Source organism: Phascolarctos cinereus, unplaced genomic scaffold (genome assembly GCF_003287225.1).
Source record: "Phascolarctos cinereus isolate Bilbo 61053 unplaced genomic scaffold, phaCin_HiC Scaffold_4;HRSCAF=312, whole genome shotgun sequence".
Lineage (NCBI taxonomy): Eukaryota > Metazoa > Chordata > Mammalia > Diprotodontia > Phascolarctidae > Phascolarctos > Phascolarctos cinereus.
In genome coordinates this window covers 294,208,914-294,229,481 of record NW_027555847.1, presented here as the reverse complement: position 1 = coordinate 294,229,481, position 20,568 = coordinate 294,208,914, and the positions used below count along the sequence as shown (strand labels likewise).

General features: G+C 34.4%; 1 protein-coding gene and 1 pseudogene across 3 annotated transcripts in view; one reads left to right on the top strand and one right to left on the bottom strand.

Moving 5' to 3' along the window:
* KIAA0825 (KIAA0825 ortholog) overlaps positions 1–20,568 on the bottom strand; it is a 523,965-nt gene that overhangs the window by 448,087 nt on the left and 55,310 nt on the right. For all 3 annotated transcript variants that reach the window (XM_021008591.2, XM_021008594.2, XM_021008603.2), the window contains exons 3-4: positions 10,087–10,258; positions 2,957–3,626 (exon numbers count right to left, since the gene is read on the bottom strand). In XM_021008591.2, coding sequence (XP_020864250.1) covers positions 2,957–3,626; positions 10,087–10,258 — 842 coding nt within the window. The remainder of the gene's footprint in view (positions 1–2,956; positions 3,627–10,086; positions 10,259–20,568) is intronic.
* LOC110223290 (large ribosomal subunit protein eL36 pseudogene) lies at positions 1,832–2,242 on the top strand (annotated as a pseudogene).

Below are 20,568 nucleotides of genomic sequence, written 5' to 3'. Positions count from 1 at the left end.
AACAAGAGGGAGTTTTTCAAAGTACTGTACATAAAAATTTTAGAAAATAAGTGCACTTAGGAAATGCATTTAAAGATTTATACTTCAGCAGTTAAGGTAAAAGTCTCTGCTTTTAAACTGCATTCTGATAGTCCTAATTTAAATGACTCTGCAACAATATGCTATAACTTATAACAACATAAAATGTACAAAAACCAGAAATTGTGCTGATGCATAACCATTTCATAACAAGATGCAGAGTTACCCTAGGAAAGCAAAAGAAATTCACATACGAACAAAAACTAATTATTTGAAAATTCAACTGTAACAGTATCTGTAATAATGTTAAGGAAATAAAATTAGAATAAGCAGCACTCTTTCAAGATTAAAGTAATGACTCAGTGGATGATACAAGATCCACCTAATGAAAGATTTACAAAATTCATGAAATCTTGGAATCTTCCAGTATTGTTTTCTGGCTCTGTATGCTCAGCTTCTGGGATAATGTTGGGGTAAGCCCCAGGGTTAACTGGGCAGATGGAATTTAATATTTAATATTAAATATTTCTTCCATTACTATACTTGTTTTAAATTCCACATTACAATGTAAAATCATGAGATTTTTTTGGACCCAGATTGAAACTAATTTCTCTAAACCATAGTTCTTAATCTGAGGACTGTGAACTTTTTAAAAAAAATTTTTTTGGAGTAGATAGAGCACCGGCCCTGGATTCAGGAGGACCTGAGTTCAAATCTGGCCTCAGACACATAACACTTACTAGCTGTGTGACACTGGGCAAGTCATTTAACCCTCCCTGCCCAATCAAAAAAAAATTTTTTTTGGATAACTGCACTTCAATGTAAGAGTTTTTCTTTGTAAACTTATGTAATTTAAGCATATAAAAATTTATTCTAAGAAAGGATCCATAGGTTTCACCTAGTCTGCTAAAGTGACCATGACACAAAAAAAGTTAAAGGCCTCCTCCTATAAACAATGAGAATACCTAAGTATAATACCAAAATTGTCAACCTTTTCAATAATTTTTTTTCTTTAAACATGTGAAGGTTTGGTTATCCCTAACAGATCTCTGCAACTAGACAAGATCTTTACAGAAGTCTTTTACAATAGGCTTATCATAAGGCAGCAAGCTGCAGGAGGACAGGGACAGATATTAAAGCTTAAAATAATACTAAGAATTTTGGGACGGTCTGTAAACATTTAACCTCTTCTCATAGGAGCTACAACAGTGTCAAGGACAGAGCAAGTGCTTAGTAAATGATATTTTAAAATTTTTTTGAATTTTTCAAATATGCCTATCAAGCATATTTGTGTCTCTTGTATCAAGCATCAAGTGCCTCTTCTGTATAGAAAGGAAATATTCTCAATTAAAATTTGTTATAATTAAATGTTTTCATTTATCTTCATAGATGAATTCACCACTGAATGTTCCTCTGGGAGAGAGATATTTCCCTAGGTTCTCAACAGCTCCTTTGAGGTTGGTCCAGAGTTACATAAGCTCTATAAGGTCCAGCTCTCAGTCAGAGTGAACTCTGATGTCCCTTCCAGACCTAAGTTAATTCTATGTCACGATGTTGCCTTTAAAAAGCAAAGTACAGATAACTGTCCCGTTGACTTGAAAGAGTTATGTTCCTTCTCTAGAAGGAAGGAAAAAACAAATATTTGAGAAAATCTGGCTCATCCTTTTTACAGTCTATGTTTCAAAGACTGAATGAAAAATAGTTTTTATGAACATTATCTTCAAATATACCTGAATTTTTTCACTAAACATGTTACTGAACAAGTTAATTTTTCATTTTCATTTTTAAGAAAAATTGCATTTTCGCCTTCTGGTGGCTGCCTTTGGGCCTATGGCAGCCGCAGCCATGGCCATCCGATACCCCATGGCCGTAGGCCTCAACAAGGGCCACAAAGTTACCAAAAACGTTTTGAAGCTGCAACACTGCCTCCGCCATGGGTGCTTGACCAAATACACCAAGTTTGTGAGAGATATGATCCGGGAGGTGTGTGGATTTGCCCCTTATGAGAGGCAGGCCGTGGAATTGTTAAAGGTCTCCAAGGATAAGCGAGCCCTTAAGTTCATCAAAAAAAGGGTGGGAACTCACATCCAGGCCAAGAGGAAGAGAGAGGAGCTCAGCAAAGTCCTAGCTGCCATGAGGAAGGCTGCTGCCAAGAAAGACTAAGCTGGACCCTGTCAACCTTCCCCACTTACCCAATAAAGATTTGACAAATAGGAAAAAAAAATTGTATTTTCCTCCTGTATTCCTTCATCAGTGGGATGTTAATAAAACTACCTATCATGAAAGGACAGAATGTGCTTTACAGCAAGTACTTACTTTTAGACTAATGTCTTCTGAGTAAAATTCTGAAACTGCTTATTGTTCTACTTGTATCAACTTTTGCTAGAAAGCAGTATTGGTAGGAATTTATAAATAATGATACACATACTATAGCTGCCCAGCTATATGAAATTCATGACTTCTCTAATTAAATTTACTTAGTACATTTGTCTAACATATGTAATTTTAAAACTTTTAACTTTAGTTAATTCGAAGAAAGTCTGGGGAAGACTGACATTGTATGCTGTTTTCAATAATTTATCTTCATGTCTAGTATTATACAAAAATTAAAATTTCAGGGTTTAAGTATATATGTATAAGACAGTTGTAAACCAGACAATTTTTCATGGATAATCGTAAGAAAATACTCTCATTGGTTATACATTTGGCTTACATTTCCAAAGTCTTTAATAATTCAATAATGGGAAAAACCACTACATTTCCATAGTCTCATTAGATTTTCAGTCAAAGGAAGAAATACAAATGTGTAAAGTGTTGCAAAACTGAACTCTGACTTATTTTTGAGTCTTCATGAGATTAGTAAAATATTAAGAATACAGAAAAGGTACGAATTAAAGAAAGACTAAATATAATGAGCAAAATTTAAAATGGTACGAACCCAAAGCATGCACTGCTCCTCTATGTTTGCTGGAACTCTTGCCTGTTTTAACCATGTGGACAGCATTTTCTTTGAATTGCAGTTCACAAAATCTTTCCAGAAAATTTGTCATTTCTTCCTTAATGGAATCCAGGTAAGTTTCGTTAATGAACTTTAGTGCTGAAGAAGGAGCTGAAATTTCACTTAGTACATAAAAATCTTGTTTGATCATTTTGCATAATTTAAGTATTGAATTTTGGTATCCATGTATCAGTGTGTCTAAATTTGCTTCTCTGTTGTAAGACAAAAAACAATTCTCTAGGAGTTGCATAACCAATTTATTCTGTAGGCTTTGGTACTTGGCTAAAACTTCTGACTCTGGATAAAGAAACAAAAGCTGTCGAATGCAGTGAGTTTTAAATGAGATAGTGTGTGGTGCATTGTTTATTTTATTATGACTTTGTAATTTGCTCAGTAAGAAGCGTCGAAGATGCAATCTGATGTCATCCCAAAGAGACTTTACATCCATAGATGAGTGATCTTCAACTGCATGTAGAGAAGCTCTAGACGTGAATAGGAAAGATGTTCCACTTGGGGTACACGGGAATGAAACTCCACACTGACTGGAGACATCCAAAAGGAACTCCAGGATCATTTCTTCTTGATTTTGTTTATTTTTCAGTAAATCTTGCTAAAAAAAATAAATGATAATTTTATTGTTTAAATTTATTGTTAAAAAAGATATCAGTTTCAAAGCATGAAAAATAACATGTTGTGTATCATCAAATATTTTTCATTAAATGCTTACTATTTTAAATGAGTTCTTTTTGCAAAAGTTGACATTTTTAAAGAAATAAATGTCATCTCAGCCATAATACTCCATTCCAATCCCACTGTAAGACTTCCATTCTTAAAAAGTGTTTTTAAAGACCAATGATTTTGTCAAAATTGAAAGTGCACACCTTCCTCTGACACAGATTATAACTTCTCTATAGCTTAGTGATTGTCTTCATGAGTTGCTATAGCAAAAAATAATAATAATAATAATCATAGTTTAATCACAGTGGCCACGGGCTCTCAGGTACATTCCATTACCAGGTCAGGGTTTGAAGCCTGTCTAGTATAGTTAGACTTAACAGAGCTCATGTAACTGTGGACCAGCCTCTAAGGAGCTGTTGAGAACCTAGAGAAATCTCCATCTCCCAGTGGAACAGCATGATACTTAATTGGAGACAGTGACCAGGTTTTGTAAGGGTTTTTTTCATATTTGGTTTTGTATATAACTACTCCAGACTCATAAAATTTCTTCCTCCAGTTTTCTTCTCTTATGATCCAAATTGAGGCCAATTTGGGGAAAGCAACTGCTAGAGAATCTTTAAAATTGTAACTCTATCTAAATAATTTTTCACTCATTTTTCCCTACTGCAACTTCATTTTATTTCATTCTATGTAGGCCCTAAAACCTTTTGAAATAGTGAGACTTTAAAAAAAAATCTAATTACTTTTGAAGTCTAGTTCTGAGATATGAAAAAAAAAGTAATGAAAATATCCTTAAGCAATTTCTGGTAGCTGTCTTTCATGCTATATTAAAAATTACAAAAGGTTAAAGGTTTTAGAGAATTTTAGAATAAATCTGAGAGTTCTAAATATATCAAGTACATGCATGTTACTAGTAGATGCCATTTTGAAGGAAGAAATTTAATACATCTGAAGTTTTCAACTTTTTAAAATTTATTTCTAAGCATCACGTTTAAACACATTTTTATCTTGAAAGCTGATATTTAAGTATTTTATCCCCCAAAAAGAATTAACTTCAAGATAAGAAAATCCTAATTAGTCATCAAATGATGGCATGGACTAACATTCTATAGACCTTTCAATTATCTGTGCTAAGTAAGGGAGGAGAAGCCATACTTTTGAGAATTTGAAATAATCAATGATAAAAAACTCTTTCTCTTTACCTTTAGATTTCATTATGTTCTGAATTTTTACTTTGTTACTTTGAATACTATAATTAGCCTGAAATCTCTAAACATATCCTTCTGATGGGGAAAGAAATTAGATCTAAAGCATGTTAAGTGTCAAGATGTACCAGATGGGGTAGAAATTTTCTTATGGATAAAATCACTCAATCAGTCAACTAACATTCATTACACACCTACTAGGTGCTTGGCACTTTGCTAAGTGCTTGAGGACATAAAAAATGCAAATAATCCAAAACCCCTCAATATCTGCTCTCAAGAAGCTCATAGTATAATATGTTTGAATGTTCATTCAAACAACTATGCCCAAACAAGATACATACAAGATAAATCAATTACATACATAGGTATATTTTGACACTATAATATCATTGAAGTAGGTACTCCTTCTAAAAGTTGTAACCTATCCACATTTTCTTATCCTGAGTAATTCTGGTCCATGTCTTCTCATAATCCCATACACACACACACACACACACACACACACACACACACACACACACACACATATTCTTAGTCTAATGCCTCAAGGAGTTGACCCTAAGTTGCTGAAAGCTCTTTGGGCAGTCTGCAACCCCTGGCAGTTTCTAACAATCTGGAAAGGCAATAAATAAAGGCTTAGTCATACTAAATGTCTGCCATTTGAAGACCAGTTACGCTAAACATGGAGAAGCTCACAACCAGACTGATACTGGTTGACGAATTGTTTTGACCATAGCAGCTTCTGAAGACCATCTACTAAGTTGTAAAGGTATTGTGACCTATATCATTGTAGGGAATACATACACTAGTGAAATGATGCTTCTTTGAAATGTTGAGGTATATGTACACATACACATATATATTTTGTATATTCACTTCAGGTATCAAATGCACTATAATTTCACTATAATGCCATTTTTGGAATTAAAGCTAAGGGATACTATCAGAAGTGACACCATGTTCCAACAAGGTCTTCCTGGTACCAGTAGTAATGGGATAAGGCCAAATCTGTGGCCTTAAATATATGTGTTATAATTAAAGTATCTGTGTTGAAAGAAGTTTCAAATTGTAGTGGGTATTGTTATACTGAGCTTTCAGGAAATAACAGATAATTCACCTAATGTGGAGTCAAGTGATCGGGGTTAAAATATTGCCTTGCCACTTATTAGCTGTGTGACGTTGGGCATATCATCTAAATACTCTGAAGGCCAACATCTGCAAAATGGGGGTAATGATTCTTGTACTGACTACCAACAAGCTTGTTTTGAGAAGTAAATGAAATAATTCACATTAAGTGCTTTGTAACTGTCTATAAGTGTGCTACTATGATGATCATTGAAGCCTATAATTACAGTCAATCCTCCAATGCTTTGATATGGCTGTGCCAGCAGGGTATAATCTCTAGCTATCCTGCTAACAAGACTGGAAAGACATTGGTTATTATCCTAATATTTACCTGTATTTTATCTCTGAACCTAGTTAAGTTAAAAGAAGCCAATAATTTTTGACCACCAAGTTTTTTTTTCTTTTAATCACAGCAATTCTAACATTTGTTATGTAGGTGACTTGGGACAAATCACTGCTCTTCTCTGGTCTTAGTTTTCTCATCAGTAAAATAATGGATTTAGACTAGCTGATCTCTAAGGTTAACTTCTACCTCCAAATCTATAAACTCCTGTAATTCTCTACTAAGGTGTAGATTACAATCTGCAGTGGAGGCAATATCCACACTATGAAAACACGGAGTATCATAATACTTAAATATTACACATTTAAGTATTATGGTCAATTGTAGCAAATACTTTGATTATACAAAATATACTAGGCTTCTGAGGCTCCAGTTAGACACATTGGTTAATTATGAGTCTTATAATTATCTATTATTAAAACCAGGCAAGTACAATATGTACAATGAGGGCCTCATTTTTTATTAGTAGCTATATAATTAGTAAATAAGAAAGTTGATGAAAAATTAATGTTTGAATAGTATAATCAAAATTGACAGTCCCTCGCAGGTAAAATCTTCATCATAAGGTCATGTAAGTCTGATCTTATTTTTTGTCTTTTAACAATGCTATACTAACCTTCCTCAAACTAAAATGATCAATTATGTAAAAAAAAAAAAAAAGGATAAACCTATCACCTTAATGAATATGAGCAAAACTAAGGAGGTCTTTGTCTTGCAGTGAATACAGAATGACTTACGCGTGATAGATTACAAGATAATTAAAAGTTCTTGCTTTTAATTAAATAGCAAAGCATTATTAAATCAATATTAATGAAATTCAATACACATGGCTCTTAACAGACATTAAAGAAGTAACAACATCCATTTCTATTTGCAAGGTTCCACCTTCACAAAAATAGTGGGTGAATTTTCTCAAATGAATAAGGCCTCAGGGCACAAAGCCTTCCCCTCCTTTTATTACTTTAAATATTACACACCTGTAATAATAATAAAAAGCCCCCAACTATTTTGTTCAATTCTGTTATCTGCCACTTTATATAGCTTATCCCTTAAAAGTTTTATGTTTAAACAGAAATAGCAGCTTTTAAAAAATTAAATCAAAATCAAAGTTGTTTTACCTAGTATAACAGTAACAACCAAGTATGGAATTTCTGTACCAATCTACATGAATCTTTTCTGGAATTAATGATATTAAGTTGGTCACTTTTTGATAGCTATCTATATATCTATAAGAGATATATCTCCTATGAAATCTTCTCTCCCATGCCCCAGTAAGCTCATTATTGGGAAAACCTCATCATCCTGCAAGATTTCATCAGTGTTGATACTCTACCTCACCACCACCATCCTCTGTCCCTGACTGAAGAGTGGAGCCATGAACTCCAAAGCTTCCATTTATGGAGACAGCTCAATTAGACGTTGCCTCATTTCTCACCTGGCTGCACTACTTTACTTTTCCACCATCCTCCCCAGCCCTACCACCACCACTGGGTACTTCCCTAACCCCTACCCTTTTCAGCTTCCATCTGTGCATTGCCTTCCCCCAGTAAAGTATAACCTCCTTGAGGGCAGGACTCGTCTTTCTTTTTTTCATATTTGTATCCCCAACACTTAGCATAGTGTCTGATACATAATGAGCACTTAATAAATGTGTACTATTGACTATGTCCTCATTTCTCTTCAACGGGTCCGTGACCTCAGAGGAGAAATGTATTCCCTCCATTACTGTAGATGGCAGTCCCTAAGTTGTCTAAAAAGCTAGCGGAAAATTATATTTATTATTGTTCAACTGCAGCCGGCTTAATAATGATTATCAGATGTCAAAAAATATTTTTTCCTTATTTTCATTTGCTCCAGGGGCAAAACTGAGGAGTGTAAGCCAGATATCTCCCCTAGCCTCCTTAACCCAACAGAATTTTACACATAATAGTTTTAGTTTGGAAATAAAGATGAAAAAAATTTAATTTAAGAGCCTCAGACATGTAAAACATTTTACATAAATGAAAAGGTACATTTTTGAAGGGTTTTTTGTTTGTTTAAATTTTTCTGAAAATAACCATACTTTGCCTATTTTCTGGACATCATAACTGCAAAACTAACATTTCCTTCACCATATATGTTGACACCCTTCCTACTAACATGAAACACAAACATTTCTCTTGATATCAGTCTAGAACAGGAGTGTGTCAGGAGTACCTTTGGCACCCTGGTGAATCTAAGGACCCCTTCTCAGAATAATACATAAAATGCACAGGTAACAAGGGAAATAATTTGACAAAGTATTGCCTACAATAAGAAGCACCAATGATATTGTCAGTTACCATGGAAGAAGAGGCCATTTAAGTGGTGGAGAAGTCATGACATCTTCTAGCGGTGGCTCAAAAAATAAGCAAATCTAGAGAGGTTTTCTAAGTATTCAGACAAAAATGAAAAATAACTCATAGAATTTCAGGCCTACCAGGGAATCTACTTACCTTATGGTAAAAGAACTGAGAAGGTGGTTTTTTAGGATTTAAAAACTAAAATATTTTTTAAAATAAAATAAAAATAAAAGCTAAAATAAACTAAAATATTAAACAAGGACTGTGATACATCTTTGTAATTCTAGATCATATTACATTCTAACTTTTATATGTGTTTAATTTGATTATACATTACTTCTTAGTAAGAAGCAGTTTGAATCTGGAAGACTTGGGTTCAAATTCCCCTTTTGGCATTTAGTAGCCATGGCACTCTGGGCAGATAGTCATTTAACCTCTACATGACTCAGATAATTCCCTAAGATTTAGCAACTGAACCATAGATGAGCTGTACTCTGCATCTGCCTTGGGGAAGGGAATTCCCCACACTAATGAAATTCATCTTTCATATATTCCTGTATATGTAACATAAGTTAAATTATGACATTACCACAAGGGAAAACAAAAACCAACAACCTTGTGCAAATGCCAACTGTTGAAGATTAAGTAGAGATACTATTATGGAATAACAACTTAACATGAGTACCTCAATATGGTAGCAATTTACTCTAGATAATGGCTTCTAAACCTGAGGTTATGAACATGTTTTTAAAAAATACATTTTGATAAATTTACTTTGATATAATTATTTCTTGTTACCTGCACATTTTATGCACTATTCTGAGAAGGGGTCCATAGAGTCACCAGGCCACCAAAGGCACTCCTGACACAAAAAAGATCAAGAACCCCTGCGCTAGACTGACATCAAGAGAAATGTTTTGTTTCATGTTAGTAGGAAGGGGGTCAACATACATGGTGAAGGAAATGGTAGTTTTTGAGTTATAATGTTCAGAAAATAGGCAAGATAAGCTCACTTTCAAAAAATAAACATTTAAAACAAACAACAAACCCTTCAAAATGTACCTTTTCATACCTCTAAAATGTTTTACATGTCTGAGGCTCCTAAATTAAATATTTTTTCATCTTTATTTCCAAACTAAAACTATTATGTGTAAAATTCTGCTGGGTTGAGGAAGCTAGAGGAGATATCTAGCTTACACTCCTCATTTCTGCCCATGGAACAAATGAAAATAAGGAAAAAATATTTTTACTTTTCTTTAAATTATGTCCTAAATGTATTACAGTAAAGCTGCTAATCATACATAAATAAGGCATTTACAACAATGAATTCAAGTTTTTGTTAATGCAAAAAAAATACTTTTTTTTAACTTTTTTATCTCTCTCTTTTTTTATTTTTACCAAGGTTTTGAAGAATTTGATCAAATCTCCATGAGAACAGGAAGGTCGTTTGAGTGAACCGGAACTGTAGTTATTTAACCATTCAAGGCAGTCACTTGTAGTCTGTAGTGGAACATCGGAACCACACCTTTTGTTAACTTCTGACTGGATATCTTTAAGACACTGTTGAAGGCTGAAAATAAAAGAGGCCCCCAAAACTGATTATTTTCCCCAAAAAATGTATGTGACATAGATATATAATTTTAAAACTATAAACCATTAATACAATAGCCAAAATAATTTTGATTTATAATTTGAATTTGAACCAAACTATATTCAGATTTTCCTTAAGGGATCTAATGGTAATGAATATGAAAAAGAAAATATAAGGTACCCAAAGGAATTGTAAAGCTATTTGGAAAGCTTTTGAAGTAGGAGGAAGGGCAGAGATTCCACTGGGGAGGGGGAACTTGAAAGAACCAGAAGAGAATTTGAAGGAGGGCTGCATTTGATGGAGGTGCCAGAGGACCCAAGGAAGGGCCAGCAGGAAGGGAGGGATGAAGAAGAAGAGAGATAGAGGAACTCAAGGAGATGAAGACAGCTATAAATTAAGGTAGTTAAGACAAATAGAAAAACGTGGTAAAAACTGAGGAAAAGAGGTGAAGTGGAATTAAATGTGGTTGCCGAAGTGCTAATAAGATAAAATGAGCAAGAATTTAAGATGATTTGTATAGTGTTTGTAATGTTTACACTCCTGACATAGAAAAGTTATACTTGAGGTACAAGCTGGTGGACAAATAAAAAGATAAAAGGAATGCTATTTGTTGAACTGATAACAATAAAGAGGTCTGCTATCTTTTCAGAGAATATATCTAAGACATAACAAAACCTCCCAAAAGAAAATCAGGTTAAAACATATGACCACAGCTCACTCATGTGACACTGTGCAAAGAAACTTAGAAAGCACTGCTAAATATTACCAAGAATTGGCCAAGAAACTGAACAGCCTATTTTCATTACTACTTTCCAATGAAGACAAGGATTTCAGAAGAGAATTGCAAATCTGAGAAATAAATAAGTAGTTAAGAAAACAGTATCTAAAAGATGAGATTTGGATCTCTGGAACAGGGCTTAAAATTGCTGGTGTATCCAACAAGGCCTAGAAATAACACATTCGGCACAGCAGAGGAATGGACTCTTTCACAAGGATCAGGAAAGTATACTAGAGGGACAGCTAGGTGGCACAGTGGATACAGCACTTGTCCTGGAGTCAGGAGGACCGAGTTCAAATCTTGTCTCAGACACTTGACACTCAGCTGTATGACCCTGGGCAAGTCACTTAATCCCATTGCCTAACAACCCCCCCCCCAAAAAAAAATAGTGTACTAGACCAGGTCCTGATCAGGAAATACAAGAAAAAAAATCACATGAGTAATTTTTCCAGCCTAGATCAGCATATGGAAACAGTGAGAGTTGCGTGGAGATACTGGGATGGGGATCTAGCTACAAACAGCAGCATTCCTGTGTAGAAAAAGAAGAGGTTCCAGACCACCAGACAGGGGCCCAACCTTCTGGAGGATATAAAAACAGCTGCCAGTTGCTAACTAACACTCATTACCCAGATGCAGGTCACAGATCCAGTAGGGATTGAGGAGGAGACCTTCACCTAAAAATGTTAATCCAAGGCAAAGCATGGTCACGTACTGAGCAATGAGTGAGTTCAGAAGCAAGCAACAGTTGTGTCTTGGACCCAAGGAGTGGAGTGGAGTTTCAGTTCTTGTTCCCAGCTCAGTATGAAGCCTGGAGGGGAATAATCAGGGTAGTATGTCCAAATCAAAGGGAAATCTGTGGTGTTATCACTCTGAATTTACAAAGCTTTCCAGCTATCAGAAAGTGACTGGGTCCTTCAGTAGTCCTCTAGAACTACAATTAGGAGCAAGCCTACAGGTGTGTTGTTCAGACACAAACCCAGGTCATGAACTTGCACAGTTCAGACCAGAAAGGCACTGAATAGATTTTGCCCTAAATCAGGTAACTCTCGGAGCACTGAAAGCTTGCAGGTCTCCAGCCTGAGCTGTACTTATGACCCTGGAATAAGACAATACTCAATATCCCAAGAAAGCAGCAGAAAGACCCAAGAGGACATTACTTCAGTCCAGATGTCCCCTCCTTCAGATCCTGGGCCCATATAAAAGCCTGAAACCAGTTAATAGACTGGAAGATTGATGAAACAAAATAGAATTCTATGAGAAAGAGCTATTAGGGTGACAGGATAGCTCTCACAAACACAATCCTAGAAGAGAATGATTCTAAAACAGCTTTAAGCAAAGCCTCAAAGATAAACATAGCTTGGGTGCACGTTCAACTAGAATTCCTGGAAGAGGTGAACCAAGATTTTTTGAAGTTTTAAAATGATTTTTAAAATCAAATGAGATTATTAGAGGGGAAATGGGGAAAGAAACAAGACCTTTGGAAGAAAGGGTTGAAAAGAGAATTAACAGCATGAAACATGAGGTAAAAACTTTTACCCAAGAAACAAACCTTCAGAACACTAAAATGGACCAAATAGGAGATAATGACTTTATGACAATACAAGAAGTATTTAAACAAAATCAAAAGTTTTTTTTTTAAATCAAAGAAAATACAAGGCGTTTCCTAGTAAAAACAAACGGCCTGGATGGAAGACAGATAATTTAAGAATCACTGGACTACCTGAAATCCATGGCTGAAAAAGGAAAAAGAGCCTAGGCATCACATTTCAAGAAACCACAAAAAAAATAACAACCAGATCTCTAGGAACAATGGGGTAAAGGGAAAATAGGAAAAAGATCCACTCAGAATTTCATCAAAGAAACCCCAAAATTAAAACTACCAGAAACATTACAGCCAAAATTCAGTCAAAGGAAATTGCTGCAAGCAACAATAAAGATTTCAAATACTGATGGGTTAGTCAAGATCACACAGGATTTAGCAAGAGTCACTCTACAGGAGTGGAAAGCTTAAAATATAATATTCCAGAAGGCAAAGGATAGAGGTTTAGAACCAAAAATAACTTATCCAGAAAAATTTGGTATAATCCTATAAGGGAAAAAAAATGGGTCTTTACTGAAATAGAGCAGTACCAGGTATTAATAGTGAAGAGACAAGAAATAAGTAGAAACTTTGAAATACAAATATAAAAGTCAAGAGAAGCATAAAAACATAAATGTGAGTGATCAATCATTAGGAACAGAACAAGGATAAACTGTTTACATACTAATAAGGGAAGATGAGATATGTCTCCTCAAAACATTATCTTCAGGGGTCACAGAGGTAATCTAATAAAATAGATGACCAGCAAGTGGTTTTGAAATGTTCTGATGATATCAAAAGAAGAACAGAAAAAGAGGGATATACTGGGATGGGCAAGAGAGAAGAAGGGTCAAGAAAGTTATCTCATAAAGTGGTAGAATGAGCAGAAGACTGTATAAACAAGCAGGATGAAAAGGACGAGGGAGGATGACATGTGAACCTCACTCTCATTTGAACTGGTTAAAGGAGGAAAGATAAACACACATATAGAAATACATTTCACTTAATAGAGAAACCAGAGGAAAAAAGAGAGAGGGAAAAATGGAAAATAAGATGGAGCTAGATTAAGGGAGGGATCACTCCTAAATAAAAAAAAAAAAATTCTAAAGAGCATGGATCTCAAAAAGAGGTTTAAAAGAAAAGAAAAAAATTGAAAAGAATTGATTGACCCTGCAGATTCAGAAGGTAATAGAATTTTAGGGCTTGAAGAAGGTATCTAGTCCAAGAGTTCTTAACCCGGGCTTTTGAAATTTAAATAAATAAATGAGTGTGTGTGTGTGTGTGTGTGTGTGTGTGTATTCAATATAATTTTTATGAAATCCTATGTACTTTATTTTATGCATTTAAAAACATTATTCTGGAAAGGGGTTCATAGGCTTCACCAGAATGCCAAAAGGTCCATGACATACAAAAAAGTTAAGAGTTCCTGATCTAGTTCAACCCTTCATTTTATAGAATAAGGAAAATGAGTTCAGAAGAGGTTAAATCACTCACCCCAGGACACACATGTGACAGCATGAGGATTTGAACACATGTCCTTCTGATTTCAAATCTAGTCCTCTTTCAAACACTATCGCAGCAAATTAGATGATTTCTAGCATCCCTATGATTCTATGATAGTTAATGTTATTTATATTTAATTATTTTAATTTTTAATTAATTTTTTAATTAGCAAAAATCTTTCTCCCTTACACCCCCCTCCTTTTGAGATATTTAGCTATTTTTATAAAGAGATGTTAAAATATGAAACTATATATAAGTTCAGTTATATAAATAAAGAGGTGATGATAGTCCTGATGGACTCAATACTGACTGGACCACATCTGTATAGAGAAGGACAAACAGGACAGTGAAGGGCCCTGAATCCATGCCACATGAGAAACATTTGAAGGATTAGGAATGTGAAGAAACCTGAGGAGGATGAGTTTCCAAGCGTTTGAATTATATTAAGTATTGTATTATTTCTCTAGTGGGAAGAGTTTTAGACTTATTCAGCTTGACCTCTGAAGACAGACCTAGGAGCAAGGATGGAAATTACAAATTTAGACAATGTAAGAAAATACTTCCCAACAATTAAAGCTATCCCAAAGTGGAATGATCTGATTCAGGAGGCAGTAGATTTCTCTTCATTGGAATTCTCTAAGCAAAATGAAATATCATTTTTCAGATGTGCTATAGAAGGGATTATTTTTTAGAAATAAGTTGGACTATATAACCACCAAGGTCCCTTCTAACACTAAATCCTGTGATCTTGTGACCCATATCCAGTAAGAATTTAGTAAATAAATCCCTGTTCTGTGCAATGACCTGTGCTAGGTACAGGGTCACATCCATAAAAGTTTACTTTCTACTGGGGAAAACCCTCTGTACACAGTTAAGTTAATGTAAATTATATATAAAAAAGAAATGAAATATTTTTGTGCCACTAAAGGTGGATTATTTAAATTATAGGGAGACTCTAAGTAGTAAAGAAATCTTTCTGAAAAGTAAAACACTAAAGTCATGGCAAGAAATTTTTGCCATTTTGCTTTCTTTTAAATTTTATTCTAGTATGGACCTATGATTTTATTGTCATAAGGAACTCATGGTATGGGGGCTTCCTATACTGACGGAGCTTGGCAACTGACCTTTGACGGCTTTAAAGCATTACCCAGGGCACTGATAGTTCAAGTAACCTGCTCATGATCCCCCAGCTAGTATGTCAAAGGCAAGACCTGAACTCTGGTCGTCCTGCTCTAAGACTGTCATTCAATCCATCACACCACATTGCCTTTCATTGTGCTCTTAACAGTATCATGTGAAAGACTGGAAAATCAGCAGTGTGTGTGGTCTCTAAAAATATGCCACATAAAGGTGAAGGAAGGGGCTTTTCAACTAACTTTTGTAAATGAATGGTTTCAAAATGAAGTATAATGAAACAAATACCCTTTGAATATCAAAAGGCCTTTTCAGAAAAACAAAGAACTTCATGGAAAAATAACCCTTCTTGTGCTCACAGGGCCCTCCGTTTCTGATGGGGATGACATAGCCTTATCCACAAATACCAGCTCTAAGGGTAACAAAAGATCTGCATATATTTTCTTAACTTATGTAAACTTGTTCCCTGAGCTGTGAAATATGATATCCCTATGCATCTATTTTGGCTCTTGGGACACTTTATCAAAGGCTTTTATTGCAGCATCCTGATGTATCTCATTCAGTGAAACCTAATAGATGACACTATTGTGAACTGCAGAGGCTCAATGGTTAGTATACCTAAATCTACTTCAATTAGTAATCAGCTTTTAGGTTAATCTCTGACATCTGAATCTGGATGCAGGCCAATAACTACAACCTAAAAATAAGGTAAAGACTTAGGAGTACAGCATATTTTAGTAAGTTGTCCTTACACTGATAAAGGGATTAAGCAGGCGAATTTCAGTGGACCTCTCTCATTGGTACAAACTGAGCAAGTTTTCATCACCTTATCACAATAAAACAAAAATGTCAGAATTTTATCTGGTTGATGAAAGGCTAACAAAAACTTTAGATGTCATACTCCAATCTAACACTGCTCTCCTTCTGCTCACCAACTCCCCTCCCCAACCCCCCCACCCCCACCCTGGAAAGGCCTGACTCTGTCCAGTCCCTTGGTAGACTATGTTCGATATTAGAATGAAATGAGACATTTGTAAAGTAATTTGTAAATCTCCTTTAACAAAAGGAGGTTTAGTCAGCCATAACAGAGGAAGGATATTTAACAAGGATATTCATCAAGGACACCACATTGATTCATCTAAGCACCCTCTGCTGTTAATCATACTGCCGGTCTTTCGGTCCGAATTCTCAGAGAGAAGTGAGCTGGAGTTCCTCACGGCCTTTTGTGCTCAGGCTTACCAGGAAGCGACATAAATTTTCCTTCTAAGAAAGAACTAAGTCAGCTTAAACAGGGAAGGGCAACCTCCCCTCAAACATATGGTTTTCTTTTGCTGTTAGGTAAATATTTTTAGAATCAATACATTTAAATTTTAATACTTTTAAAGAGGCATGAATTGGTTGATAGATAATATGGTCATATTTTACATGGCCCACACAGTAACACTGTGGATGGAAGTGAGGAATCATAGAATCTCAGACTGTCTATTTCAGCCAGTTCCTGAACTGCAAAATTCCCCCTACAACATACCTAAGATACGGTCATTGAGCTTTTGCTTAAAGATTTCCAGCAAGGTCTTACACCACTCTCCAGAGGCAACCCATTTCTCTTTTTTCCTAGATGTAATTGTTGGGTAGTTTTAATTATTTTTTCGTAGCTCAAGTACAAATTTACCTGTTTGCAACTTCCACTCAATGCTCCTGGGACCAAGCAAATCCCAACCATTTCTTGTCTTCTTCAAGTTGCCACTCTGCTAAATCATTTCTTCTTCAAGTCAAATATCTCCATATTCTTTCAGCTATTTCTCATTTGGGCTAGACTACAAGTCTTACATTTTAAAAAATGTTTTAACAATTAAATAGCATGCTACAAATGATGCTACGAAAAGTGGTACTTGGAAAGAATAGTTGGCTTTTTCTCTTAAGTAAGCTAAATATTTCTCTAATTTATACAGTTTTTCTATACAGTATGTTATACTTGCAATATACATAGGAAAATGCCAGGATGTCATCACAAATTTTGAAATATTATATTCCAAATTAATAAGTAAGGTATCAATGTAACTCCACATAGTAGATCATTTCTAAAAAATGCTAAATTTTAATTATCTTTTAATCAATTAAGACAGAAATTAAGATAGTTATTTTTTAAATTTTTTTTCATTTATAGAATAAAACAAGCATTTCTATAACATAGTATAATAAAGATGATTGCACATGAAACTGAAAATATATTATATACAATTTGCTATTTCTTTTAAATATATAAAAAGTTATCATGTAAATTTCTTTTTTTCTCCTTTTTTTCTTCCCTTCCTCCCACCCTAGAGATAGCTACCATTAGACACAAACAGGGAGGGATGGATAAGTAAAATTATTCTATCCATACTTCTATTTATCACATGGAAACTTGTGGTAAAACCTTTTCTACATTTAACACCTTATTATACAAGTAGAGAAAGACCGTGAACAAGTCAGGTGTATGACTAGTTTTTCTATAACAAAACTGCACAAAATTTTAGGAAAATAAATGTTTTAAAGTTTGGTTTCCAGATTGGAAAAAATTTATTATTTGAATCACTGCTGTCAATTTGTTTGATATCTACCCAACAAAAAAGCTGATCCATTGATCTATCACCTGATCTATGGAACAATAATATATCAAGCAAGTGTGATTTTGTCAAAGTGGGAACTTCTTTATTGAAGAGAGAACCCATCTATGACACGTAGTTTTAGAAAGTTTTTAGAAAATTGGCTGAAGCTCAGAAAAGTTACTTGCTCACGTTCACATAAGTAGTCAGTGTCTGAACCATGATTTCAACTTTGGTCTTCTTGACTCCAAGTCTAGCATTTTATTATTTTGTGGAAATACTAAATTTTTTCACCATCTTACATAAAATTTAGATGTTTCTCTATCATCAAAGTAACTCACTATCATAAAATGCCTTTAATAATCAAAAGGAATTAAAGATCTCTCAACCATTAGTATTAAGATTTTTCCCATTCAAACATATTAAATTATGAACTGAATATATATATATATGTGTGTGTGTGTGTGTGTGTTCTGTGAAGTTTGTTATACACTTGTTCATGTATTAAATGCATAATTATTTCAAAGTTTGACTTTCTTTTTACTGTTATTTGTATTACAACAAATTTGCTTTCAACAAAAAGCTCCAAAAAAGGATTTTTAAAGGAGATATGTTTATATTTTTATCCAAAATACTAGACATTCATCCTATTGATTCTTTTTTTTAATATAACGAGTGAAGTTTAATGGGCAAGGGAGTGATAAAGTCAGACCTGTGCTTTAAAAATATCACTTTGGCTGTTGTATAGGGGATGGATTAGAGAGGGAGAATTGAGGCAGGGAGATCAATTAGAAGGATACAGTAATAGTCCAGGCAGGACGTGACGAGCGTGTGAACTAGAATGGTAGCCATGTGGATGGAGAAGAGATAGGTGAGAAAGATGTTATGAAGGCAAAATTGATAAGACTCGGCAACTGATTAGGTGGGGGAGGGAGAAGAGAGACAATGAAGAGGTAAGGATGTCTTCTTATGAACCCAGATGATTAGAAAGTCTGTGCTGCCTTCAACAGAAATACAGAAACTAGGAAAAGGGGCTAGGTTTGGGGAGTAAAGAGCTAATGTTTTCATTTTTCTCCATCTTTGAGTTAGGAAATAACAATCTTTAGCAGAATTTCCTGCTGTTTCTTTGGAAAAAGTAGAAATGACAGAGTAATGCTGTCAACACTTTAAATTCCTAAGCTGTATACAAAGGTCAGCTATAGTAAAAATGATGAAGCATTCATAAATGATAATTGTAATAGTAAACTTACCAATAAAGACACCTTGATAAAAGTCATATCTTTGTTTTTGGCTAAACAATATCAGAAGGAAAATAATTTTGTGCTGAATTATGACCCTACCTCAACATCTTGTTCAATATAAAAAGTCCTATTCAGCTCAAAGAATGAGGTTTTGAAGCCAATCTGTTGTTTTTTTTTTTCCTGGCATTAAATTTTTAAGGCCTGTAGAGATGGCATTTTCAGAATTCACATTTGGTAGAGCATACCCTTCTCAATGCCAATTGAGAAAAATCTTAAGAGTATATGGTTTTCTATCAATGAGTTCTATTGTAAAGCTTTTAATGTCACACAGCTCTGACTTGAATATGAGACAGAACTTTAAAATTGAAAATGGTATAGAAGAATGGAAACCTACAGTAAAAGGCAGGTGAAAGTTCCATGACCTCTGATCTAACTGGTCTGTTCCTATGAATCACTGCTTTGGGGCAGTGAGAGACCTTATGGCTCATAAACTAGATGATATTTAGAAGAGCAAAAGAGTTCATACTTAGAAGCCCAGGTTACTGATGGAGGGAGGAAAAAGTAAGTATAATGAAGAATAGCATATTTAAGAATGAATTACTAATGTTTTTCTTTTTAAGTATTAATAAAAAAAACCTCACATATCACATAGACATTCATTACTTATTCAATGTATACCACTGGGAAACGAATAGAACTGTTAGAATACAGAAATGCCAAAGGTAATTCAACTACAGCAGTGTAAGTGTAGCATAACTGATTTGTCATGACATACAATTTTCTAAAAGCTATTCTGTTAGAAGGCAATAAATGGGTGAACAAATGATTTACACTCTTCAGAATCATAGTTATTATTCAGTATTTTATTTTTTTAAAAAATATGTATCGTATACTATTATGTTTATTCTCTTGGGTATAATAAACACATAATTGAATTTGATGAAAAATGGGCTTTATTCCAAATGCAGCATATAGTACACACAGTAGCTCCCTTGTTTTATCCCTTGTGAAGATCAATGGTCACTTGAGATGATTTCACTCTATGTTAAATTTAATATATGGGCAATAAAAATATTTTTAATTTAGAATTAGATCCATATTTTCCTCCATCTTTTTTTTTAAAGCCATGGGTCATTCCTAAGTTTTAGCCAAATAACATTTTACAAATTTAAAATATATTTTAATTATCCTCTTTTAAAATATTATTTTCTTACTACAGAGGAAAGAAAATCAAATGTGAAGTATTCTGTTTAAAAAAAAAAAAGGATCCTGCAGTGAGAATGTCACAAATTTCACTGATTTCTGACATCTGGATGGAACTAAATGTGAACCAAGTCCTAGGAATAAGGTTATGTGCTTTGTAAATGGGATATTTTTGTTTTTTTTAAACTCTATCTCCACCCTCTACCACCACCAATTGGATTTAGATACTGTTTTGCTCAGCTACATAGTTTATAAATTTAAGT